At 42.1% G+C, this 26,710-nt stretch overlaps 2 protein-coding genes and 1 long non-coding RNA gene across 8 annotated transcripts in view; 1 reads left to right on the top strand and 2 right to left on the bottom strand.

Annotated features, from left to right (window-relative positions):
- Nucleotides 1–13,244, top strand: part of LOC308191038 — a 41,704-nt gene extending 28,460 nt beyond the window's left edge. For 3 of the 4 annotated variants that reach the window (XR_013947661.1, XR_013947662.1, XR_013947663.1), the window contains 2 exons: nt 25–86; nt 6,595–8,357. This is a non-coding gene — a long non-coding RNA (uncharacterized lncRNA). Of the gene's footprint in view, nt 1–24; nt 87–6,594; nt 8,358–12,466 lie in introns of those variants that run through there. The other variant, XR_013947660.1, reaches the window with a different exon arrangement.
- Nucleotides 1–26,710, bottom strand: part of SEPTIN7 (septin 7) — a 594,594-nt gene that overhangs the window by 91,057 nt on the left and 476,827 nt on the right. The window lies entirely within an intron of this gene.
- On the bottom strand, nt 35–26,633 carry LOC308191033 (uncharacterized protein). 2 transcript variants are annotated; one of them, XM_080583010.1, is made up of 6 exons: nt 22,664–26,633; nt 15,358–15,483; nt 13,588–13,858; nt 7,028–7,140; nt 6,648–6,732; nt 43–3,361 (listed from the first exon to the last, which is right to left on the bottom strand). In XM_080583010.1, the coding sequence occupies exons 3-6, from the start codon at nt 13,838–13,840 to the stop codon at nt 3,327–3,329; spliced, it is 486 nt and encodes a 161-aa protein (XP_080439136.1). In that variant the 5' UTR covers nt 13,841–13,858; nt 15,358–15,483; nt 22,664–26,633; the 3' UTR covers nt 43–3,326. The 2 variants fall into 2 exon arrangements, 1 of the variants encoding a protein (XP_080439136.1); XR_013947657.1 differs by lacking the exons at nt 15,358–15,483; nt 22,664–26,633 and having other exon boundaries at nt 35–3,361; nt 6,648–6,724; nt 13,588–15,344.

Raw genomic sequence — 26,710 nt, 5'->3', positions numbered from 1 at the left:
GTCCTCCTTTCTCTTTATGTACAGAGAAAGAAGTTGGAAGGAACCACAGTGTTACACTGCTGACGCAACTCCGGCAGCAACACCAGGTGGGTCCGACTGCTTTACACCCATCAGAGGAAAGAGAGAGCTCCTCTAAAATGGAGAGAACAGGAAATCGTGATAGGAGGTTCTCAGAACAGCCAACCAAAGCAAGCTGGTAGACCTATTCTGATACAAGTCAACACTTTGATTTCTGTCATGGAGGAAATCAAACAAAAGTGATTTCATAAAGAGACTAAATCCAATCAGAAACTACCTTGTATGTTTTGTGTCAGTTTGCGATGAAAACTCCAGCTGTCTCCATGCAGTACAAAAATTTATGGTTATTACAATTCTGCTTTTCTGATTGCTGACTGGGAAAACACTAACACATAATTTCTATTTGTGCAAATTTTTGAAAGAGCAGTGTGCGCTAGTGACTAATGCACCTATAAGGCAAAGTACTAATCTGGATTGAAACAAAGTTCTTATAATGCATTTTTGTGTACAGAAATTCCTTTTGCTGTCTATCACCGCCAAATTTATTATGGCTGAAAAAATAAATCGGATTGGCCACAAAATGTTTTTCTCTAATAGTAATGACTTAAAATATATTTTTGATAATGGAAAAAATAACATATTGGTCATTTCATCTGACAGTTTTTACCACTTCCTGCCTGATTATTGAGGAATTCAGAATGCTTTTTGGCCAACAATAAGTATGTCTACACTAGGGAATTTCTTGTTCTTTTTTTCAGGAAACACAGCTACATTAGTGCTATTAATGCAGGCTTTCTCACCACCATTTATCTAATGCTGTCTGGGCTCCGTCACTTTTCTAGATCCCTTTTATCTGCTCCACAGTGGGCCCCTATCCTGCAATTAATTCCTCTTGGTACAGAGGTTGGCAGCACTTGCCGCGGGGTCTCGGCCATTACAGATATCTTTATGTAAACGCAAAGGAGATAGCAGCACCTGAGCTGGCAAACACAAGGCCGGCAGCTTGCATGCAGAGCAGATTTGGCTCGTTGAGATATGTGGCCACAAAGTGACCATTTACCCTTCTGTGCATGTGTTGCTGGGGCAGGAGCTGCATGCTGTGGGGTCCCTGCCCTCCCTGGGGCACTTGATGTCCAGTGCAATCAGTTAGAAAATGAGAATGAGACTGGGTCAATCTGCTTGCCATTTTATCTCCTCCCAGTGTGAGCCGAGGAGCTATTTCGCTTTGGTATTTCACTTTTCTGGAGTTTTCCCGCTCATCTTTTTCCTCCCCTCCTCTTTTTTTTTATTAATTTATTTTTAATAAAACTTTAATTTTCTACAACAGATCACTTTTGTTTAATAAGAACTAACACATCAGCAAACGGAAGGGTGTTTTTCAGACTTCAGCACACCGGCTTTCACTGAACACCACACATGTCCCTGGTAAATAAATTAGGAAATAAAGAGCACTAAACTGATAAAACAATGGCTGTATTTTGCTGACGGCTGGCATCCCTGCAGTACAGCTGCTTCTCCCAGCCCCCTGGGAGCTGAGAAGGGGACAACAACAGCAAGCTATGCAATGTGACTGACATCTCTTCTACTCCACCAACCTAAAGGCGCACACCTACGTGTACCCACCCTCACCATCAGTCCAGAGGCATTTCTATAGGTTTTTTAGTGTCTTAAACAATTTTTAAGACACTACGAAAGATTTTTAAGACACTACTTTTTTGGGGGAGTTAATGGCTTCTCTAGAGCATCCGTTTGTGAAAGTCCTGTAAGGATGGTCATGCAGGAGATCACACGGGATGACATTAATGAACTCTTTTAAACATGCAGTCTGTCGCTGAGGAGACAACCTGACCGTGTCCCTCAGAACATGCCTTTTTATTTCATTAAGCATCTAGCCTAACAGGTTGCTATGCCTGCAAGCATCCCAAAGCAGCCAGCTGTATTTGTAATGAAATATTAAACTCTGCAGTCATCAGGAGAGGGGAGTCCTCACCAAAGACTAAGAGAAGAATGCAGCGGCTTTGGGCTTTCTGCCTGAGCAGATAAACCTTGACTTCTGTTGTGCCTTTGCTTTCTTGAGAAGCCCCGAGTGCTGTTTCTGGTTGGAGGGGAAAGAAGTCTTTTGCTGTGACTGTCGGCACTGGAGGTGGCCGTTCCAAGCTGGAGTTGATGCTGAAAGCCAGCAGTGCCAGGACTGCAGTGTGGCTCCCCACCGCAGGCAATACCCAGCGCTGTTGTCTACATGCGGCCCCTGATTGCTCCAGCCTAGTCCTACACATTTCCTCCTCCGCTGCTGATTTATGATGGCTTTTCCTCAGTCACGCCCTGTTTCCCAGTGTCTGAGTCCTGTGAGGAGCTCTCTGCTTTAAAGTGGGTGTTGAAAAGGCGAGAGGGAACAGGAAGGTAGTAAGTAACTGGGTGATGGTTAATTAAGTTAGCCTTCCAGGAGCTAAAAGACAAGAAATCTCACACGCTGTAAGGAGAAGTCACTCCTCAGGAAATCCTTGTTCCAATGGAGCAGGAAAACAAGCCTCTCACAATAGAAAATATCTTCCCATCAGCAGCATTAGAAAATGATAAAGCAACCAAACCGTGGTAGAATGAATCATCACTCAACAATTTGTCTTCAGTGCTTTCCCAGTGATTGCTTGCAAAGGTCGTGGGTTGCTAAGCCAGACTTTGGAGGCTCTAAGATGGGGAAGGCCATTGGAAAGTCCTGATGTAGTAAAGACGCTGACTTCTAAATTTCAGATGAGCTCAGAAGCAGAGTATCAGCAGGAAGATCCATCTTCCTTGTTCTAAATTAAAGACGTGCGTTTTAGCAAATCTGAGGGAAGTGTTGTGGTTGCTATGGATAAAATATATGCAGGGTCCAAAACTCAGAATTCACTCTCTTAGTAGACAGAGAGCAAAGAAGGCAGAAGAAGTTAAAGGAGTCTGGTGCTGTCACATCCTCTGCAGAGATACAGAGTTGGCTCCAGACTATGTCATGGAAAGTAGCTTTGACTGCAGTGTTCCACTGCCCGCTGTGGTACCTGGCCCTAGCATCCTTCTAGTTCACTGGAGTGACTGAAGTACGGAAGGTCTTCAAGCCATCATTCAGCTCCCTCTTCGTTACCCATTTGGATTGTCCAAGTAATTAATTTACCACTTGTAATTCTGTCATAGTAGGAGGACTTGAGCTTAAAAACGGAAAACCACTGGATCCTGCTGCATTTGTTTTAAAACTGACGTCCTACAGAGGTGTCACATTCTCTTCCTTCCTGCAGATGTAGGCTTGTCTAAAATATCCACCCTCCTTTGCCATTCAGTTATCTCCGGTGTAGCACCGTTGCCTGTAGCAGCACTGAGAACAATTAAGATAAGACATCTGTGTTTTATCACTGTGTGGTCTAACCTTACTTAGAGCAAGTCTGGCTGATGTAATAAATAAATAAAAAAAAAAGACGCCTAACAGTACATTTCCTGCCCTAAAGCTCATGTTATTGCTATCGACAACCTAGCCACAAGGGATGTCTCAATGATGGAAAATGTCATGGAGGAAAGGCTGGTGGAGAGCAAGGTTTTGGAGTTAGACTGGGGCAGCAGGCATAAGGACAGGAAAAAAATGCAGCGAGGTTTCATGTCCATTGTGCTCTTGTAAAGACAAGAGCAGTATTCTTGGGGAAAATGATAGAAAAATGCTTAGGCAGTGTTAATCAACCTAATTGTTAGTGACCTCCTGAGCTCAAGGGAATGTACAGCTTTCATGGAGCTCCCTTCAGTTCTGTTTTTCTCAAGATTGCAGAGATATTGTTTCATTTCTGTGTTTTGTAATGGTTTGATTTGCTGTGACTCTCCCCCAAAAGCGATAAGCTTTGCTGTGCCTCTGTCCTGAGAATGTCCAGACATGCTCCATACCCTTAATGGGATTATTTTTACTCTGTCTTAAGGGTATTTTAGGTCTTCAGAGAAACTGGGTTTTAGCTGATACCTTACAGGCATGTTAGATATATAAAGACTGATGTCAGCTGCATACACTACTGAATAAAGTATGTCAGAAATATGTAATGCATGATAAACAGAAAGATGTGCTTGGGGTTTCCATCATCTTTCTTCTTAGAGAGGTATTTCAGGACTTCAACTAAATGCATATGTCTTACATTAGAGAAGCTTAACAGTCTCAGAATATGTATATCCCCATTTCCCTTCAGCCTGTGAAGCTGCCTTACTACCAACGCTGAGTAAAGTATCTTTATTGAGTCACTGTAAACAGCTCCTATTCAGCTCTCAACCCTGCAATCACGCTACTGAGTTTTTTTTTTTCCTGCAGCTTTTTTTCTTTTTCGGAAATAAGAACCTTCTCATGCCCATTGATTTCATCATTCAGGAATTTAATTCAGCATTCACCTTAAAAGGCCATTCATTTCGAGTTTAGGGAGGAGTGCATTTACTTCCTTTGCAAAATGTGATGTCAAGGTTTATAGATTTTTTTCCCCCTCAATTCATCTTGAAATAGGAAACGCAGAAAGAGCAGGGCCTGTAGTAGAACACAGCACACATTTATATGGGGTCGGCTAAATGAACAAAGCTGAAGGGCTCAAATGGGACACCTTGAGCACACTGGGTGCTCTTTCTGAGGGTTACAGATACGGAGAAAGGCATGGCCTGTTTCGGCAGGGTGCTGATTCAGGCTTCGTAATTAGCCAGTTAAAGAGATCAAAGAGAGAAAAAAAGTCAGATGAAAGCTAGGTGCTGGTGTGGCTGTAATTCCTCTCTGAAATATCTGGTTCCCAGATTACAGTGATGTCAGACTGTGTCTGTCACAATTCCCGTGGGGAGGAGGAAGATAAAACAAAGGCCTGCAGGCTTCACCAAAACACTTTTTGTATAGATTTCTCCACATTGGATCAGTGACTGTAGATGAGGCTGGTGGCTCCATGTGTTATTAAAGTTGTCTACACATCTCATTATAAAGCCCCTTGTCCAGCCGGTTGTAACTTTTTTGGAGTTCAGCTTCTGGAGCTGGGCCGTTTTTGGCTGCTCTCGCCACCTGAACGTACGCACGGGTATGTGACGGTACTGTGCAGATACAGGATAAAAGTGCAACAGATCTCACTCAGGTCAAAGGCTTCTGGAATGAGTATTTGGCATTTGGTATCAGGCGGTGTGGAGGGGGGAAGTGGGCTTTCTGAAAGGGCTCTGTCTTTTACGGTCCTTGAGCAAATTCAGCCAGAGTTAGCTAAGACAGAAGCCTTTCAATGTCTGCAGCTCACACATGTTCAACAGAAACCTTTAAAATTTTAGCAGCTAACCTCCCCGATGATTTTGCCTGCCTTGTGCACAGTCTGGTCCAAATTTAAGTGTTTCTTTTTGGGGGGGGTGTAATAGTTATGAGGCTCTGTGGCAGGCCATGCTTATGTTTAGAACTGAACTCAGTGCCGGGCACTGCCTGATTTCCAGCCAGCATCCCCTGGGCTGGTAATCCTGGGCAATTCCCCTGGGCAAGCTGCTGGGGATAAGGAGCCTCAGAGCGGCACAAACTGGACCCAGAGGGGGCAGGAGGGAGGGCAGGAGGTTTAAAATGGGAGCAGAAATGGGGCACAATGCTGATTCAAACTGCAAGCCAGAAGCCAGAGGGAACTGGGAAGGGAGCTGTGTGCGCACCAGAGCTGGGGGACCTGGGAAGTCCCCATGAGCAGAACCTGGGGCTGAACCCCATGAGGTGGCACAGGAAGAAGGCAGCATTATCTTGGATTTGCCAGGGCCAAGGATTTGCTAGGGCCGAGGATTTGCTGAGCAAGAAGATTAGGAATGTGTGGGAAGTTTAAGGAGCAGAGGCGAGGACTGGCTAAATCTGAAGTCCAGGACTGAAAGCTGAAGGCAAGAAAATGGGGCAGTGGTGCAGATAAATCACCCCTGGTGTTTAAATGCTGCCTTGGATTTGGTCACGATGCTCCAGAACTTGCACACTGGGCAAACTTTGGATAATGTTACCCAAATGCTCTTCACTTCCTTTGTGATCAATATGATGCCTAACATGAAAAAGTACTGAGTGCTCGGAGATATAACTAAAGTCTATGAGGGCTAGGTTTTCTGTATATCCAAAAAAATATAATGTGAAGTGTTTGGAAAAATCGGGTTTTAATATTCCAAATTGGCGCCAAAACTGAATGTATCTTTCTCCTCATTTTTCATCTGCTCACCTTAGTTTTACAAAGAAATCATCAATATTTGTGAAGTACTCAAATTTTATAATACTGAGTGTCAGTAAAAAGCATACTTTTGGGAACAAATGATTCTTCAGAGTGAAGTAAAAGAATACAGCCCAGTAAAGTCTCAAGCCACAGTGAACAACCAGGAGAACACCAATCGTGCAATCATGCTCATTATATGGCCACCTCTTTTTCTGTATGCTGGCTGAAGCAGAGCTACTCTGAAAAAAGTAATGTAGCATGTCAATAGGAGCTGAGTCACAGTACATCCATGGAAGTGCTAATTGGAAAAACATCATCCTTTTCCTTTCATGTAATAGTAATTGTGTAAAAGCAGTGTTTTTTCCAAACAGTCCCCACTTATATATCCCTATAAACTTTGCAGGAGGGATGCAGACCATTGGATAAGGACAAGATAATGGCTTCTTCCTTAGTTACCTCTTCTGCAGCCCTTGGAAGTCCTCTGTGGATCCCTAGAAGTCTGTAGGCCACATGTTGTAAACCACTGTCGCTGACTGTATAGCTCACAAAGAAAAAAAAAAGGTAAATCAAAAGTTATTTTCTTGGTCTTTCTAGTAACATATGCTGCGTAATAAGTAAGTGCATGAAATATCCAACACCCTTGCTGCTAGCAGTAATCTTGAAAGGAGGAAATGAGTTTGTTATGACTCTTCCATATCAGATTGTCTGCCTAAAACTTTGTCTCCTTATTTACTTTATTTGTTTTCTCTCCCTCAATTGCCACTGCCATATTTGCTCTGGTTGACCAACATTATTGTAGCCCCAGCCTGAGTTAGGGTTCCAGTATGCTGGCTTACCTCTGCCCATTTAGTCCAGCTCCTATCGTGCCCCAGCTTGTGCTGCGATCTGGTTGAAGTGCTCACGTACTTGAATGTTTCCATTCCTTTGCAATTGGGAGCGTTATTTGATTCTGCAAAAACAAACATTATGAAAGTGTTTGGAATTTGGGAACTTCTGACACCAATGCATAAGGACCTGTAATTACAGCAATGCTCCCCTCCATCCACCACAGCTGTCTCCAGCAATGTTCCCCCTCGTTAGAAATCTATCCTATAATTTCAGATTAGAACTGGAACATAAAGCAGTAATTGCCCTTTCTGTTCGAGTCTTTGAGGAATTTACATTGTCAAGCTGAGACATTTGCTGTGCTTAAACCTTTCCACCCCTCGGCAATAGGTCTTTACTTGAACTTCACTTCACTTTGCTTCATTTGCATTGGCAGTTCCCCTGGTTCAAATGCTGTGAGACCTGGTTGCAGACAGCATTTGCTCCAGGAAGTGCAAGCGTCTGATTCTCCCTATAATATTACAATCACTGATCTACTTATTTTTTTCTTACCGCTTGACATTCAGCTTCTTTTTTTTTTTTGTGTGTGTGTGTGTTGATGACCTGTGTCACTTTCCCATTAAGTTATTCTGGCTGTGAAAATCATAGAATTGAAAGTGATGTGAAGTGATAGGCTTATTCAGTCCCCTGTTCTGAATACCTTCTCCTTCATGGAATATAGAACAAGAAATATATATTGTTATTTGTTACCCTTTAAATGACAAATCTTTAAAATTTTTGGTTGCTTGGATGTGTAGGAGAGAAATATGAGAGACTTGCTCAAGCTCAGAATATGTCACTGCTGCCTCAACATTGGTGAGGCTGCACCTGGAGAACTGGGTCCAATTCTGGGACCCCCAGTACAAGAGAGACCTGGACATACTGGGGAGAGTCCAACGGAGGCCATCAAGATGCTCAGTGGACTGGAGCATCTCTCCTAGGAGGAAAGGCTGAGAGAGCTGGGACTGTTCAGCCTGGAGAAGAGAAAACTCAGGGAGATCTCATCAGTGTATGTAAACATCTGATGGGAAGGTGCAAAGAAGGTGGAGCCAGGCTCTTTTCAGTGGTGTCCAGTGCCAGGACAAGAGACAATGTCAAAAACTGGAGCACAGGAGGTTCCCTCTGAACACCAGGAAGCTCTTCTGTGCTGTGCAGGTGACGGAGCACTGGCACAGGCTGCCCAGAGAGGTTGTGGAGTCTCCTCCTTGGAGATCTACAAAAGCCACGTGGTTGTGGTCCTGGGCAACCCACTCCAGGTGTCCCTGCTTGAGCAGGCAGCTCAGACTGGATGGCTTCCAGAGATCCCTTCCCACCTCAGCCATTCTGTGATTCTGTATGAAAGTGTTAGTAATTAGATGCTGAGCTGGAGGCATAGGCTGTAGCTCCCTGCTCTCTTATTTCTGCTGCTTTGTTCTTCTAAGCCCTGAGTCTTGGCTGCTCCCCTCTAAAAAACTCTGTGCTTGCTAGCAGAACTATAACAGCACATAGATAATGCAAATTTGCCAGTGAGTTCTTTTTAGCTATTTATTTATTTTGATTTCAATTTGTGAAATATAAAAAAATGTTTCTTTTCCCAGCCTCTGAGCACATTTAACAATGGATTAAAAAAGCAGACCAACCCCCTAAGAGCTTTAGCAAACCACTAGCTTTTTCCCATGTGCCAGGACGCATCGTCAGATTTTTCAAAAGTAGCAAAATAGACAAAAAGGGCTTTGTGTGGGTGGGCTAAAAGAAGTCTAATGTGTGAACAGGGGGCCGGAGCACTTAGGATGCTCTCTTCTCTTGTCTTCCTGCCTCTTGCCTATGATTCTACTTAGCAGAGGTACGCACATACAGATGCATGTATGTACATATGTACACGTTGCTCCAGATACATCTATAACATCCATGTATTGGGAATTATGCTTTGACTGGCTACACACCACATTAGCTGTTCCTGACATTTCCTGTTCCAGCTTTCCCCTCTTGAACCACCAGCACTGTTTCTTCCGCTTTATTGCTGCCAGCACACAATACAATGCCAAAGATAAGTTTCTAAGTAAGTTCCACGGGTAATTTGTAACGCTTTCTTTCTTTCTAATTACCCCCAGTTAGTGGGAATAAATTTTTCCTCAGAAGACACAGCACTAAACCAACATTCCAGTATTCACCTTGACTTTCTGGAGAGGCTGACTTTTAAAAAGTGATCTTCTTCCTAGCAGAAAGCAGAAAATTCTGTCCTCAAAAGTGCTTCTGAAAATCAAGCCTTTCTTTCTGGAGAAAAGCATGCAGTTTGCATTTGCTGACTCTCTTCATGTGTTGCCAATGAGTGGGGATGACCCTAGCCTGACTTTTCCTTCCTCATTATACTTGGTGCGTGTTTGCTTCCCTCGTGGGCTGTTTTGAATGTGTTTGTTTAGTTTCTCACTGTTTGCCATACTAACTTCTTTATTCTTTTCCTTAGGAGCTTGCTGCATATTTTATTTCTGTCCTGAATCTGCACACTGCTTTGCTTCGGTTGGCTGGGTTTAGTGTGCTGATTGTATGAGGATGTGCCTTTTTTGTCATTTTAATCTCTTGAGGGCTACTGCTCTGTTGAAGAGAGAGGAATTCCAAAAACTAAAACTCTAAAATAAAGCCCTACTGACAGCAAAAGGAAAATAAAGAGCCAAAAAAGTATATGCATAAGAAAAATTAATAAAACAGGCATGGGTTAAAAAAAAACTGCATAATTTCTTCCCACAGACATAATCCAGATGTTACTCAATAAATGAATCACATTTAAATATAAAAGAATCATATTTATTGCATTGTATAATTACTTCATTTTTTTCAGTAAGAAAAAAATATGAAAAATCCAGTTTTAGTAATGCCCTCCCTTTCACAAGAATCCAATTTTTTCTTAGCATGGTTTAAGGCCATTGTGGAATATGATCCTGTTATCTCTGGTAAAAGTCTGTGAGGTTTATCAGCAGCTTTTGACACAAATGTACTTAGGATATTGCTGCTTTTCCACAGAAGCTCTCTGGGATCAGTGGGGTCATTCTGAAGATGAAAACTATCTGCACTCCCTGCAGAAACGTCTGAGAGGGCCATAATGGTTATCCGCCTTGCTTCACGTCCCCTCATGGAAAGCCAGTTGTCAATACTGGTGTTAGTGGGATGTCACTTGATGAGATACCTCAGACCTCAGAAGTGAACAGCTACATGCACCTCATAATTTGTACTGAACAGCACACTCACCAGGCTATAGCCAAGCCTGGGAACAGCGAATGTCAGAAGGAGAGAAAAAGCTAACTCAAAATAAGTTTGAAGAAAAGATGAGTAGCGCCGACAGATGGTACAGCGCTTTTAGGAAATCACGACTTTCCCCTCCTTCCATCAGTTGCTAAGGAGAGATTATGTATGAGAGACTACCAAGGATATCAGCATTCAGGCTGTACTTCATGCTGACCAGTGCTCGGACACCCTTAAAGCCATCTGACACAACTTCCATCTTACCAACCTCCTTCTTAGGACCGTGGCATCCATCCACACAGTTCTTTATTTCCAAGTGGAAGATAGGAATGCTCTGCCTTTTAAACTGGCCAGAAAGCTGCTCAGAAGTGTTACCCAGTCCCCCATGCAGTCGTGCATCTCTGGAGCTGCACAGGCAAATGGGAACACGTCAGAATATTTCCCTGCAGCTTAGTGACTCCACATGCAGTAGCTGCTCTCAGCCAGAACAATGATCTTTCTCTGTGCAGCCTTCCACGGGACAGGGTTCAGCCCCATTAACGACTGCATTTCCCTCCCTACCACTCCAAGGATACTTGCTGAGAGGGGATGATGTAATGGTCATGACTGAAATGAACCTCAGATGAGTGGAGGAGAATGCATGTGAAGAACATGCATTTGCGACAGAAATTCCTCTGGCAAATAAATAAAAAGAAAAAAAATAGCAGAAGATTACTGCTTGATTTAAAAAAAAAAAATTGCAAAATGCATATTGTTTACTCGAGCCTTCCTTCAACAGAAGCAGTGACATATTGCCTGCTAAACTACCACCCTCATCCCCCACTTTAACTATATTATATCCGCTAATTCCTCTAAAGAGAAGAGCTATAGTAGGTGCATGCCAGCGATACAGTCCTCAGAGCTGTTGGAAGCCATGTTTACAGCAGGCTTCTCTCAAATAACATATAGCATACTGCAAAGGGGTAACAGGGTGGTCCCAGCCTCTCACCTCTCCTGTCTGGGATATAACGGGCCCATGTTTTAGTAAAGTGATGCAGAAAACTGTCTTTTATTCGGTGGCCATACACAACAATGATAGTTATGATAGGAAGGCATATGAATTAGCGATCAGCTTACTAAAGAAATCTCTACTTAAGAACTGAGTCCTGCCAAACGAGGTGTTTGCAGGTGCATAGGATGGAGCCCCTCACCATCTCAGAGAAGCTGGATGCAGTTACATGCTGCAAACTAGTATTTCATGAAAGGCCTTCAAGGAAGCTAAAAAAGACCAGGCTTCAAAATTTTTGCAGCAAAAAGCACAAAAGAGAACCCAATGCACCTTTAATGTTACTGAGAGAATCCCTTTGGCTGTGGTGGAGGTATGGTTTAGGTGACTGGCAGCAAAATGTGCTGTAGATTAAACGCACGTGGCTATAACACCCAAGATGGAAGGCACAGAAAAAACAGAAGGCTGGGAGAGCTGTAAAGGAAGACAGGACCAGTAGTGGTAGCTAGGGAACATACATAGATGTTATGGCTGGAGAGGAAGATAATGCAAAGCAAAGGCTGTAAAAGTGACTAATACGGTTTTAAGGCCACTTAAGGCTCCAGAGGGAGCAGACCTGAATGAATGCAGCTGTCACGGTAGGTATGCTTTTGGGTTAGAACACAGCAATAAGGGTGCAGACAAACATCACTCAGGCTTGTTTCCCAGAACTTCCTCAAGACACACTGCCTCCCCTATTCCCCATAACAAAGACTTTCCTTCCTAACATTCCTCTTTTTTTTGGCTTGACTCTGACTTGACTTTAGTGATCTGACTTTCAGGCTGGCACTATATGGTCTTGGTCTTTCCCTTGGATTTTGCTGCGTGGTCTGTAACTTCCTCAGCCAGGCTGCAAGCTCCATAGCGTGCTCGCTGCTCCATCTGAATTTTTATACCTAGCTCTCTGTACTGTGCTGTGTGGACCAACCATTATAGCATGAAGTATAAAGCCCAGAGTATTACAGCACCTACATGGTATCAAAAGCACACCAAGGGTGTTGCACGTATAATAACCTACCCAGCTGTAAAAAAGAGTTGCATACATCTATTACAAAAGGGTGTGATGTATAACTTGTATGTGAAGAACAGCTCTTGCAACAGGGTTGAAATGCCAGCATAGCAGTCTTCTGGGAAAAAGTAGTGATAAAAGAAAATTTATTTTAATTTTCAGAAGATCTCCTGTGCAACAAGAACACCATGTTGTAAGCATGCAGAGGAAAGTGGTGCCACCAAACGAATACAGTGACCCAGATGTACTCGAGGTCTGGTCAAATTCAGATGCAGGCAAGAATTTTAAACATCAAGCTACACTGTTTCTTTTTTTTTTTTTTTTCTTTCCTAAAACATTTGTTAGCACACAGAAAACCTCTTCACTTGGTGAGAAGCTGTGACGTATTTCTAAAGCAAGAAATATCACAGGCAGAGCTGTCACCAGTGAAAAACAATTTGGACTCAAGTGAAAGAAATGGTAAAAAAACTGTAATAGGAAGCCATTATAGGGCACTGGGGGAGGATGAGAAAGCAGAACAGGAAATGTTTATGCAGATAAAGGAAGCCTGCAAAACAACTACAACAGGGATCATAGGAATTTCAATCTGCCTGTCACTGAGTGGAATTGTAATTAGGAAATATCAAATAAGTGTGAAAAGCTGAAGATTTAACATAGCTCTGCATTGCCTTTAGACTGAATGTGCAGCTATAGCTAGAAAAGTAACTGCCCCATAAAGCTCACAGCCTGGAGGTCCCTTCTTTTCCCTCCGACTCCAAAACAGTGCAGGTCCGACAGCATCAGTTCACTGACCTTCTGGGTTATGCTACCGCCTCTATTTTCTCAGGCCTTCTGCAGATGGCTGGGAGCTGGTATATTCACAGAGGATGTGGTTCATTTAACTTGTGGGGATTGACTCTTGTCGTGTTTGTGGAGTGAATGAACTATAAATTGTTGGGAAGATGACTTGGTGAAGTATGAGATGGTTGAGTCTTTATCCTTCTGGAAGGAGAAGTGGGTATGGCTTTTTTACCTCCTGAGTTATTCTTAAACGAAGTTGGAATATATGATAGGTGATAACGATCACTTTGGAAACTACAGCATACACTAAAAAAAGTTTAGTTCTATTTGCAGTTAAGAAAAATTAGTGACAAACAAAAAATATTCTGCACCATGTTGGCTTTTGTGAAGTGGAAATTCTCCACTGCAAAAGTGCATTAAAGGACGTGAGGCTTTGGCAAAATTTTTATGTGATTCAGTCATAAGCAAGTATAGCTAAGAGAAAATTACTAGATGTTACTCACGTGATGTTAAAGCACCAGGTCTGGCACTATTGCTTTTCTGTCCATCCCTAGCTTTTGTTTCCCTTCTGCTCAGGCTGTGTGTATCCTCTGCAGTGCTGCAAGCCTGCCTGTTTCCACCTGGTCCATCCCTTTGCCACTCAAAAGTCCTTGATGCTTGCCTCATCCAAAAAATACGTGTTCTACCATTGGGCTGGCATAAATCAGGCAGAAGTCTCCTCTGATGCCGGACTTGAACAGACTCAAGGAACACCATCCCATACTTAAAGGTCTCCTGCCAGGAAATATGAAGAGTTGCAAGAGTAACCACCAAATATTTATGGGCAGTAGTTCAAAGTATGCTCTTCTGAGAAGCTGAAGCTGTAAAATTCACTGTGCTAGACTTCATTTTTGCAAAGATGCATCTGAACAAGCATCTGGTATGTTCTGACCCATAGCACACTTCTGCTAGTGCATTATTCTGCACAGCAGTAATGGCTTTAAAAGTCATCCTGACTTTGTCCAATATTCCTACTATCATGCGGATTTTTCCTTGGCATCTGCTAAAATGGACAACACATTTTTATAGTCTTTTATCTTTTCTGGTCTCCATTTGTCCTGGTGAAAGATGATCTAGTCTGATATTTCTCAAGACATAATTGTTGTGTCTGAAGTCATGCTTGTTTGTGTAACAGGGATTGCACTCGAGAGCCTTGCAGGGAATTAGAATGAGCACTGATTTTACAAACAGGATGGAATTCACTAAGGTTTTGATGAAACAGTGGGAGAAGAGTGCAGATAGTAAATTCCACTTCCCTCTGGTTGTGTGTATACACCGGTTTCCAAAAGCTCTGAAGAAAGGTTTTCAGGAACAAACTTTCTCCTAGGAAACTCTCATTAGCAGTCAGCAGAAATGCCTGCTTTATTTTAATGAGCCCTTTCAGCAGTATCACACAACAGTTTTCATAATCTCAAAGCTCATCTTTAAATAGCTGTAACAATCAAGTCAATTATGCTCCCATGGACCAATTTTAGTTATCTTTGGTTGGCTTCCACTAAAAACATATTTGTGTCCCTTTGCTGTCAGCTGAAACATTTTTTTGGAATTCAGTATTATTTATCTCACTAATTACCCTTTAACTTGTTTTTGCTTATTTTTACAAATTTCCTTTTTTCCTCCTACTAGATTATTTATTTTTTTTAAGCTTACTACTTATTATTTTACTGACCTTTCGATCCCTGAGCCTATGAGGCTCTGGCATATTTTTCCTATTTAAAATCCAAAAGGAGGCATTTCAGTTTCCTTTTTTTTTTTTCCCAAATATTTTCTGCCAGCAATTCTCTTTTGTATGATCACTTAGTTTGTTTTCCCCAACTCATAGAAATTTATGTTAAAATGGGAGTAGAAGAGATTCTTTTGGCAGCCTGCCTGCTGAACTCTAGAAATGCCACTTCACATAGTCCATGCTTTGGATGGTTGAATGACTTCCAGAGGATATTGCTGGGAAGACAAACCTGGTGACTGAAGCCTTTTAATCTGAGGAGAGGGGAAGCCATCACAAATTGCTTCATCCTAACCACCACGTCTGCTTTATTCTGAGTGCTTCACCTTGGCAAAGGAGTTCATTCCCTTTGCCACTTAATTTGTTGGTCACTGTGATAACTCAGCTAGAAGGTACTAATGGTGCCAGTGGATTTTGGGATACTGACATGCATACTAATAAACATAGTAAGATATGCCATACAGACAACTAGACAGTTATTGAACAGTAATAACTTTAGACCTGTGCTTACCTGGAACTCCTTTAAGATGGGAATCTGGCAGAGAAAGGATGACCCTGTTGTCACTTCGCGATCGTGTCCCAGGCAAGATGATCCTAATTAGGCAGCTGAGAAGTCCTGAAAGCATTTTAGTCTTTCCTAGGGGAAAATAAGCTGCAGGTTTACACTCGATCTTTGTATGGAAAATGTTAAAATCCACAGCAGATTTCCAGGCGTCTGCTTCCCAACTGTTTTTAAAAATCTAGGTCATTATATATAGGTGGCATCAGATAAGTCTCCATGGAAGTTTCAGAATGTTTTAAACAGCAAAATGGGTCAGCTTTCATTAAGGCTTGTAACTGTCTAACACACGTTTTTCATATGTGTCCAGTCCAGGGAAGGTTAAATAACTCTCTTGACCTCTCATTTAGTGTGAATTTTTAACTTCTCATGCTCTCATAGCTGTGTAAGGTGGCATTTTGTAGGTAAATTCCCATGCTATTTCAATCTGTTTGGCATTTTCTTACCACCCAGTGTGAAACCTACTGTAAACTAAATCCACCTGTCTTGTTCCAGTCCTTGGCCATTCACATCCACATGCAGTGCAGTCACTCCTTGATTGTCTGTGAGCTGAAATGTTGAGATGATCCTCAAATGCTACTGCTTCGTTGACTTTGTTACTATTATTCTCCTCTACATTGACCCAGCCTGGGTCTGAAAGAGAGCTTCCAAAACGCGCTCTGCTCCCTGTGAGCTCTTTTATGCAAATAACTTATTGCACTCACATACCTGCCTGCAAACAATTTTCAGATTAGCGAGCAGGACACATTAATCTAAGCCGTGGCAGAGCAGTGGTGCAGGACAGTGCAGTCCTGGAGGGGGTCCTGGCCAGGTGCTGAAGGGGACTGATGGGGAGGTGTGCTTGTTGAGCGTGCCAGAACCAATGTTAGAGAAGCAGAGAGCCCCCAGACCCAAGTATGCAGGTGATTTCAGTGGCAAGAGAAAAGTCTTCATGGGTAAGGCATTGCTGCATGGGGACAGCAGTGGATGCTCTCAATCTTGGACTTTCTACAAGTAAAAGTTATTTTACCGGTGGAGGAAAATGTTGCAGGGGGTGCTGCCATAACTGGCTGCAGACATCATCTTGGGAACCTTTATCCTGGTTCCTTTGGCCCGGATCAGGTCCACTGCTTCTGGGCATAGTGCAGTTACAGGCAGGACTTGATTACCTGCCTCAGGAGCAGAGCCACAGGGGCCCCTAGCAGCCCCAAGACAGCACTACAAGCCAAAAGCCTGCCACATTTTCCCACCGCCGAGTGCCTGAGGATCCAGCTGAGAGCCAGGCCAACGTGAGAAGTTCCCTGCTAGCTTCAGTAAAATGTGTGACATTTGGCAGCTCCGTCGCTCCACAGACTATTGAAACCCGTAACAAAGTTCCCAGTGCCTTCAGAGGACTGCAGATCTGTCCTGCGGGCTGTTTTCCTTGTGCCATGACAGCACTCCAGCAACACAGATCATGTCACCACCTTCTGAACGTAAATCCACCTGCATCTGAAAATCTGAAACTTTTTTGTCTTTTCCTGAGCTTTTTACATCTGAGGCTTATTTGCAAGTACTTGCCCACGATTGCCAAAGAATAAATGTGTCTCTTTTTTCAGTTCTTTCTACTGTGGCCAATACAATCTCCTTGTGCCTGTTGCAAATTCCTCTACCACTGAGCTCTTCTGGCACCATGCTGCCTTGTGTTTTTAGGGCAGAGGGGAGAGTTTTTTGTGTGGCCATTTAATGCGTGAGAAAACTCATGAATAGACTTTTCTTGGTTACTGAAATGCTGTTTTTTATCTGCAGAATAGAGAGAGCCTAACACTGCAAGCTTCCTCCTGCTGCCCAGGCAGTCACCTACAATTCCAATTTGGCGTGGCTGCTTTTTTGGGAAGGAAAGAATAGCTACAGCTCTGTGCCTATTCACTCGTTGCTGGGGCTAATCAATGAAACAATTGTATTTTGGTGGTGTGAGCACTGGTGTGTGTTAAACTGTCAGGAAACCACACACACATATTATCGCTAGGCCAGCAGGTGAGAAGCGGAAGGAACCAGGACAGTGACTGTGAATATGGACCAGATCTAAGCTCACAACATTGCTGAAAAACCTCACAGCTCACTTTTAAGCAGTGGAAATACCCAGTTCCTTCACAATGGCATATTTGTGATTTTGCAACCTGTTGCTGTGAAATTGAGTTAGATGTCAAGAGCAGATGGTAAATCCGTCAGCTAAGGCATATAAAACAGCAACAGGTAGACTGCTCAACCAGAGCATTAAAAAGATTTTGTGCAACTAACAAATAACTAGATAAAAATAAATAGAAGAATGATATTGTGTGCAAGTTGAACCATTTTAAAACAACTAAGTGCAGAGGTCTGCAGGCACTGTCGATGGCTCCTTAAATCTCTGGGAAACAGCTCTCTCTTCCTGGCCGTGGAATTTTCTTCCCTGAAGATGACTAGAAGCAATACAGCCATCTACTGACTGACAAGGTTAACCACAGCATGTTTATGTGCTTGTCATTTAACTCGGTCTCTTATTTCCATCCTAAAATTGTGGCCTGTGGAAAACTGGTTTTTGGCAGAAGCTAATTACTGCAGCACACAGTTGTTAGCTGATTAGTAACTTGCTGGCTCTCCTTATTACTCATTGCTTTGACATCTGGTTAGGTAGCTGTGTGCATAAACACCTCTATACAAGCTGAGATGGCTTCACATCATGCAGTTGATGTGACACTCCCACTGTCTCTGCTGCTGTGTAGGGACAAGAGAGAATCCTAATCACAACACACATTTCCATGGAAGAATGAGACAAGACTCCCTGATGTCTGTAGCTTTCCTGTTCCACTTTTGACACCGCAGCGTGGTGTTTGATGAACCGTGATCCCATTGTAGGTGTCAGAGTGTTACTCCGGACACTGGTGACTGAGAAAGGTCAACACAATGCTGATGGAGCAACCTGGCAAAATAAGTGTTTGACTCAGGTATTATGCAGGATATTTAAACTGCACTTATCTGAGAGCTGGTCATAGGTTGGGTGATTGATTCAGTTGCTTGAAAATGGAGGCTGACATGTGATACCCTGTATGTTACTTGACTTGGAGCCTTGCAGATCCTAAGACCCTGCAATCTTGCAGGAAGTCCATGTCTTGCCACAGACTATTAAAACAAACAACTAATGAAGAACATTTTGAGTTCATACGACTATAACGAAAGACATGAAAATGGAAATTGAATGTAAGTGGATGAAATAACACTCTCAAAGACAGTTTATATTGCGCATAGATCCTGGATGGATGTCAGGACATTCCCCTTCACCAAAAGATTTTTCTAGTCCTTAAGGAAAAATTAAAGTTTTGGTTTATAATCTTGTAAGGCTCAGCAGGAACAGTGTCTGTGTCAGCAATCTGAAAAAAAATACCTGGCATACTTGGGGCACGAGTAGCTGGTTGAGCAGTCCGAAAGGCATTCAAAAAAACCAGGGTGAGACAGCACACTGTGTAAATATAAAAACAGTCTTACATTGCTATGAAACGACTGCAGGGATCAAGACTGACCAGAGTAATCAACTCTGCACAATGAGCCTCACAACAGTTCACAGAATGTAGTTTTCACAAAAGGTGAATGAAGTCCTATAATCCTCCCTACGCTTAGGAGGAGCCGAGCAGCCTTCAGCACGTCTGAGAAAGCTCTAAGCGCTCTCCAGGCAGAAGGCTGGTCACAACTGTTGGAGTTCGCTGACCTACATAGGCACATATGGCTCGTACCCTTGCTGGAACTGGAACATCCAGATTTATACAACTAACACTTCTCTTTGATGTGTCACTATGAGGAAATTTTAACTGTTTAATCCCTATCGCTTACACAACATATAAGCTGAAATCCCCTTTCACAATTTGTAGAACAACCAAAAGCCAAGGCATCAGGAATTACAGCTAAAAGATCACTTCTATGTTATTTTATTGTGTCTTGCTATTGCATATGATGTGTTACTATAGAATTTCAGAACACAGTATGAAGCTCTATATGTATAAGCAACAAGTATTTGAGACTTTAAACTGAGACTTGAGACTCTCCTTATGATACTCATGAACTTGTAAAACTTTCTTTAAATAAGGGCATGATACTTAATGGACAGAGATAAATATCATGCTATTCTAAAATCTTATATAACTACAAGGATAGCATTTCAGGCTGAGAAGGCTGTATTTTCCAGGGGACAGATGTCAGGGTGACACCTAAAAAGACAAACAAGCATAGAGAAGCATTTGGAAACAAAATATTTGGAAGCATTTGGAAGCAAAACCTAAATCAGCTTGTTTCCACTCAAAAATAAATGAGTGTCATCACAACAGACGAGACAATGGCTCAGACAGAACAAATTATAAATATTCAAAATATATGGATTTCTAGAACAATGGGATCTTGATTCTGTAGATACTTATACACGAGTGGATGCACTGAGTTTCCTGCGATTGTTCATGCATGAAGTTATTTGTTTGAGTCTGTAAGTCCCCAGTCATGTGCAGTGACATTTGCAAACTTGTAGGACTGGAACTTCAAAAATCATGAATTCTTCTGAAGAGCCATGGTTCCTTTTCTATGGTCTAGATGGCACTTAGCATGCATTTGGTCATTTCTGCTATAAATAATGAGCCATATATGTAAAGCTATAAAGCATAAGCTAAGACATTTCATAATCATGAGAACTGGCAGTTCTCAAAAGTTTTTCCTCTTCACCCTCACTAAGGCACATTCTCCAATTTGCATGCTCTCTCAACAATTAGTGAATTATTTACGGGGCTATTTTCAACCCGTGGAACATTGACGCACGGTGTGCAGTAGCACAGGAGACAGAAATGTGAAGGGCAGAGCTAGGAGGGATACTGCCACGAAGCAATGGCTACACCAGAGCTGTGAGCAGTTGCCTTGCTGATTCCAACCATTTTCACCACTCTACTTCCCCTACCTCATCCCCACCTGGACACATCTGTAATCCCACACCTAACTCCATCTCCTGTCCTTCATATGCTGCTGGAAGAAGGCTCTCGTGCTGGGCCACACTGAGCATGGATCATGGCAAAGAAAGCCTGGTAGTAGCACTGTTGTTCTGCTCTGCCCTGACCCTTTCCTTCACGCCATGTCCCAGGAGATGGGAAAGCTCCTGAGGACAAATGGTGCTCTGGCAGTTAGAGGAAGAGCTGTTCTGTAATAAAAAGCTGGGTATTTACTTACACATCTTAATTCTTTCCATCCATCTATGTCCTTTCCTGCTCTTACCCCCTAATTTTTATACAAACTGAAAAATGGGAATTTGGCCTCATGTCTGGGATTTCTGGATAGCTAGCAACCTGACTGGATCTGCAATGGTGCAGATCAAATGATGCCTGTCCTCATAAATGGCAAGCACGCATCTACTGATCATCTACACTTTAAATGAATATAAATCTAAGGTGTCTGGAGCATGTCATGCTTACTGCACAGGTGCTAGCTATCTGACTTTGTGCCACCACATGCCTGTATTTGTGTTTTGGCCTGTGTTGTCCTGAGCTGAAATGAGAGATGCTGGCACAAACTTTATGCAAGATAAGATAAAACAGTTTTAAAATATGTGACAGAGGCCTTGTAATGTACATCAGCAACCTATCAGGTTGCAGAACTTTTCCTTGGAGCATGGAAAGCTCTGACCACCAGCAAGTTGCTTGCTTTCCTTCCTAAGTTTTTAAGCCTGAACACAGTCAAAGTTTAGACTATGGAGGGGAGTTGTCTCTCCAATGACAGTAAATGGTATGTTCCCGCTGGTCCAAGTGAGTCCATCACTTCTTCCTGGAGGTGGAAGGTATGATACCCTCGTAGGCAATGCCTCAGCTTAGTTTGTTGTATATCATGGAGAATAAAACTGGCATCTTTTCTGCTGGGCACTTCTTAGACAAGGGAGAAGTTGTTTCATTCCCCTGTGAGCCGTGCCCTTCCATAACCAATTTCTTCCTTTCATTGCCCCCACAACGGGACTTGGCAGTATCTTGAGGTAACAAGCTTCATGGACTAACTACAAGCTATTGTAAAAAGAGCTAAGAAAAAGGGCCCCATTGGTTTTAACTTTATTTCTTTGTTCTCAGTTTATGAGGTATCCCTCGGGATTTATTATTTCTGTGGTTATGGGACCCAGAACTCTGGGGCAGTACATGCCGCGCCAGGATGTAATGCACAAATGAACGATGAGTCTGCAGGCTGTTCTGCAACTACCTCATTTCATACTTGTCTGTGGAGCACAACGGGCTAGTTACCTGGTCTACAGGTAGGTGCTGTGGAGCAGAGTCTCTGCCCCAAAGGGCTTGTAACCTCAAAAGAAAGCCAAGCAAATAACAGAAAACAAGGAAACATTTAGAGAGTAGTATTTGGGAGTAGTATTTCAGGTCTCAGTGTCACTTTATCATAGATTACCCTATCAGTGTCTGTGTAGCAACTGACTGCAATTTCTTTCATGTGGGCAGCCTGCTGGGTCCCTTAATGTTACCGGGGCATCACATGAATAAAGAATGCTGTGGATGAAAGGAGCAGTTGGATCAGAGCACTTATCTCCTTAGCAGCCTCTGGTGGGCAATGAGGTCAAAGGCTTTTTTAAATTTTAAAATCAATTATGTTACTAGATTTTCTTTTATTCACTGCCCTGCAGAAGAGATCACCTTTTGTACCAATGCTGACTTGTCTCCAATTTTCTTGGTAGTGACTTAGAATTATTTGATAATTAAAAAGACATATAATTTGTAAATGGAAGTGGTATTTTTTACAAAGGCAAATGTTCTTTAAAAAAATGTGACAGTACCTCATTCTGCTACATTTCCCGTGGCCATTTAAGCAAGTTGTTTTAAATTAGATGTTTGAAATGTTTGTAACAATGAAAGAATTTATAGACAACTTAATAATGGTTTTGATAATTCCCATGATGTTTAGAATGGATAAGAAATTATTGAAAAGCAGGTTTAATTTGAGCCTGTGCAGTAGGAAGAAATAATAGCAAAAAAAACCAAAAATCCAAATAAAACTCCATACTAGATTTGTAAGCAAAAAATCACAACACAACAACACTCCATGTCTCAGATCAAATCAGAGATCTGATCTGAGATGCTGTTACACAATGGTCTAGCTCTTTCATTCTGCAATACTGAGGACACAGAAGGGTCCATTCAAGCTCTGTCTCAGAAAGCTACTGCTCACTTCAATCTTCCTTATCCCTGCAGCTATTTAAGTAGCATACTTTTTTTTGATTTTCCTTGAAACAATAAAATATCAAGACATTTTCTTATCTTGTGTCTTTTGAAGCACCTCACATGCAAGAGTGAGTGAAAATTTACAGATAGCTGCTGTTCCTCTTCAAATCTTGAAGCTATGACCAGGACAAAAATATCCACAGATGAATCACATATTCATTTAACCGTTTCAAGAAGTTACTCCTTATATGTTTGTCACCAACTGGACCGCCTGTGCTAGTAACATTGCACCCAGTAAGACGTGTTTTAAGGATTAGTCAATGAAAACATCTTCATGTCCCTGCTGGAAACCAGGTACCTGGTCTTGCAGCATTTTCTTCCCTAAGTTAACTGTTGAAACCGTACAGCCCAGTTGAACTCATTGGAAATGCACATCCACGTTGCAGTCCATTGCCAGCCACCTATTGCAGACTGGTGTCATTGTCTTTGCAGGTGATTTGCAAGTGAAAGTGAGAGTAGCTCCCTATTTCCCCCTCAGCATGCTCCATTTGAATTCTCTGATGGCTAGAATGAAGAAAGCTCATTAGCTTTCTCATCAGCACAGAGCCTGTAAGGTCTCTCTCTCTCTCACTCACTACCCACTGAGTCCTTGAAGCCCTATTCCTTGAAGCCCCAGTCCTTGAAGTCCTAGTATTTTAATATCTACCACTGCTACCCCTTCTGAAATTTGACAGAAATTGGCCACTGTGCTCAAAAGTTAGTGGGAGGATTGACTGGTCCAAATAGAAAGCATCGCTGTGTAAGTCCTGACAAACAACTGAGAAGCCCATTATCATATTTAAATACATATGCCTTTTGGCTTGTTTATTTACAGAAATATCAGGACTGACAAATTGTATACCACTTGGTGAAAGACTCAAGCATGTAGTCAAACCTGTCTGTCAGTGTTGCTAATATGGCAATGAAAAGAATTCCAGAGACACTTTTGCTCATGGAAATCCATTATGGAAATTCCTACTGTACTGTTGGGAATTAGCAACATTTCTAGTTCAGAGGGACTGAACACTTACACTTCCAGCGTAAGAAAACCCATGTGAATATGACCTTTCCCTTAGTTTTCTTAAGGAATAAACCTCTCTGGCTTCATGTATACAACTGAAAGGAGTAAACCAGCACAAACACACTCTTTCCTCCTTGTACATCAGGTTTTCCAGATCATTAAACAAAACGTAAATCCTGAGATTTAGAACAGAAAAACCTGGCAGGATCTGAAATGCTGATTTCCTCAAAGCTGTTTGTTCTGAAGAAAGAATGTGGGAATCCTTGTCATCTTTTCATGGTAAGGCAGACTTTTAAAAAAGTCTTCTTGGAGGAAACTAATGTTTCTGAGCATACAGATTCTCAAGTTCCTTCTGGTTGCGATCCCACTTACAGGTCAGTAATTTCACATGACCCCAACTATTAGTATAAATAGTAAAAGAAGCTGAATTTGTTAGTTACAATGCAGCTTGTAACTGCTATGGTTTTGCTTCATGTTACAGCTCCTAGGCTGAACCCTACTGGTTTGTTTAGGGTAGTGAAGGAAAAACGTGGTCCAAAGTTTTTAGATTGCGCACTCATTGCTCTATTAGAAAAAAAAAATTAAAAAATCAGAAAATGGAGAAGATATTTTACTGGCAATAACCTGAGGTTTTGGTCTATTCCAACTTGATAAATGGATATCAACATAGATGAATGATACAGTCTATCTTCTGTACCTAACTTAGTTTAAGAGCCTACAGATGTAGGATTGTAGATGCTCTGACTGCTCTTTGGATAGTCTAAAGGCTGCATGAGAGACCTAAACTCTTAAATCAAGTACCTGTTTAAGGCACTTAAAGTCAGAAGATGATCCCTCAGTCTCTCATAACATTTTAATGTATGAATTCATTTAGTTAAAAAAAAAAGAATGATGTTTTGGCATTCACTTTCTGGAAGATGATTTGCTGTAATTTTTTCTCTGAACTACAGAGATTGCGAAGATAACATAAATGCAAAAAGCTTATTGTGGTTTTGTCATGGTGTGTCAAGTCAGACAAGTAGTAAGAATAATGACATATCTTGTATGTTAAAATACCAAATGCTTTCTTGGTGGGATTCTTTATAACGCCACACAATGTATATTCAAAAAATGTTTTCTGGAATGTAAATTAATGTCAGACTCTTTTTACTAGCTTTAAAGTTTTAGCCCTACAATGAGATCACCACAACTGCATTTCTGACCCCGAGAGCCTGTGCACGGTACAGGGACATGCTCCTAGAACTAGCATATCAAGCAGTTTCTAAAATGACACCATGTAAGAGAGCTTATTGTTCTTAGGTTGTGGCTCAGGAGATTTCTTGGTCATCCCAAGACTGGAGAGTTTCATAGTAGGCAATGTACTATAGAAACACTATCTGTATGTAGAGAAGTGAATTGTCAAGCAATACAATTGCAACCATCCTAAATGCAAAACTTATAATTTGCCTTGATTTTTGCGTATTAATCCTTGCAAGTGCTCACCTAGATGATCCATTTTGGTACATCACCATATGTACAAATATTTGACTAGTGCTTGGAAATTCTATTCTATTTTCGGAAATTCTTGGGAATTCAAGTTGCATGCCCTGGTAATGACAGTATGTTCAGAATTTCAAATGCAAATAATTGTTCTTCTATAAATCAAGGGAGGGTACTGGGAAACTGATAAGAGTATGTTAAATATTATATTTGAAGGTGTTGTCAAGTACCAGTTGTCCACATTTATGATTTGATAAGCCATCTCAGGAATAACAGCTGCTATAGAAACACAGAGGTCCCATGCTCCATCTCAAACATGAGGTTTGCGAAGGAGGACTTGTAGAGGCAATTAATTACAAGTCAATAAACACAAAGATTAAGACTATTTTCTCTTTCACAAATTCTCTCATTGGCTGTTGTCTGCATCCTGTTTTTATTTAAAAGAAAGAATTAGGTCCTGTGTGCTAATGATACTCCTTCAGGCTCTTCTTTTCATCTTTCCCTCCAGACACTGGAGTTCCTTGGGGCCCTCTCTTTATCAGCAACCTTTTCTGTGCCTGTTGTTCATACTGCTGAGATTAAAAAAATGCTTTGATTCCTTGGCATTAAAGAGACACAGTCGACTTGGATTGTTCAGCCTGGAGAAGAGGAGACTGAGGGGAGACCTCATCGTTGTCTACAGCTTCCTCATGAGGGAAATGGAGAGACCAGTGATAGGACCCAAAGGAACGGCTTGAAGCTGAGACAGGGGAGGGTCAGGCTGGATATCTGGAAAAGTTTTTTCACCAAGAGGGTGGTCAGGAACTGGAACAGGCTGCCCAGGGCAGTGGTAACAGCACTGAGCCTGCCAGAGTTCAAGAAGCATTTGGACAATGCTCTCAGACATATTATTTTTTTTTTTTTTTCTTTTTGGGTGGTCCTTTGGGGGGACCAAGGAGTGGGACTTGATGATCCTTGTGGGTCCCTACCAATTTGGATATTCTGTGATTCTGTGATTCTTCTTGAAAAATTAAACCTGACAGAAAGTCTTGTGCCTTCAGTAATTACATCTGAAGATTGAAAGAAACAGGACATCTTTGTTTCTTGGTTTAATAGATATTTGAAAGTATTTTTATAAGCAAGTTGTTGTTTAGATCTAGTTAATGAGAACAGCCTTTACTGCAGGGATCACCTGCAGAAATATCAACTTTCCCTTCCTTGTCATTTTGTCTGTCAGATTTGAAGGTTACTCTTTAAAATATTTTCTTCTCAGAAACTGAAAATCATGTGGGTGATTACAAGTTTACAAAGCTAAACCGGTACTCCAGAAACATGCGTTATGATTTTACACAGGCCTCTTGTGTGACATAAGGCACGCACCCCCTTCCCGCGCCATTCAGGTTTGTAACACGGTTATTTGGCGACCCCGCGAGGATAAACAGGCCGAGGCGTTCCCAGAGGGTGGTGAAGGAGGCAGGACACACAGATAACAAAGTTTTAATTCCGCTGACAACAAGGGGCTCGCTGACGACATCACCTCAACCCCCTCCCATTTTCCCCCCCTCCCTCCAGCCCCCTCGGCCGCCATTTTGTGTCCCCCCTTCCGCTGCCCGCC

Source organism: Anser brachyrhynchus, assembly GCF_964034855.1.
Source record: "Anser brachyrhynchus genome assembly, chromosome: 2".
Taxonomy (NCBI): Eukaryota; Metazoa; Chordata; class Aves; order Anseriformes; family Anatidae; genus Anser; species Anser brachyrhynchus.
Note: the sequence above shows the minus strand (reverse complement) of the source record. Positions and strands in the feature narration are given on the sequence as shown.

Coding starts and splice junctions, on each gene's coding strand:
- LOC308191033 (XM_080583010.1), bottom strand. CDS start 13,840: ATGGTGTTCCTTGAGTCTGTTCAAGTCCGGCATCAGAGGAGACTTCTG. Junction 7,141..13,587: donor ACCTGGTGCTTTAACATCAC/GTGAGTAACATC, acceptor TTGTTTTTGCAG/AATCAAATAACGCTCCCAAT. Junction 3,362..6,647: donor TTCCAAGGGCTGCAGAAGAG/GTAACTAAGGAA, acceptor AATTGTTCTCAG/TGCTGCTACAGGCAACGGTG.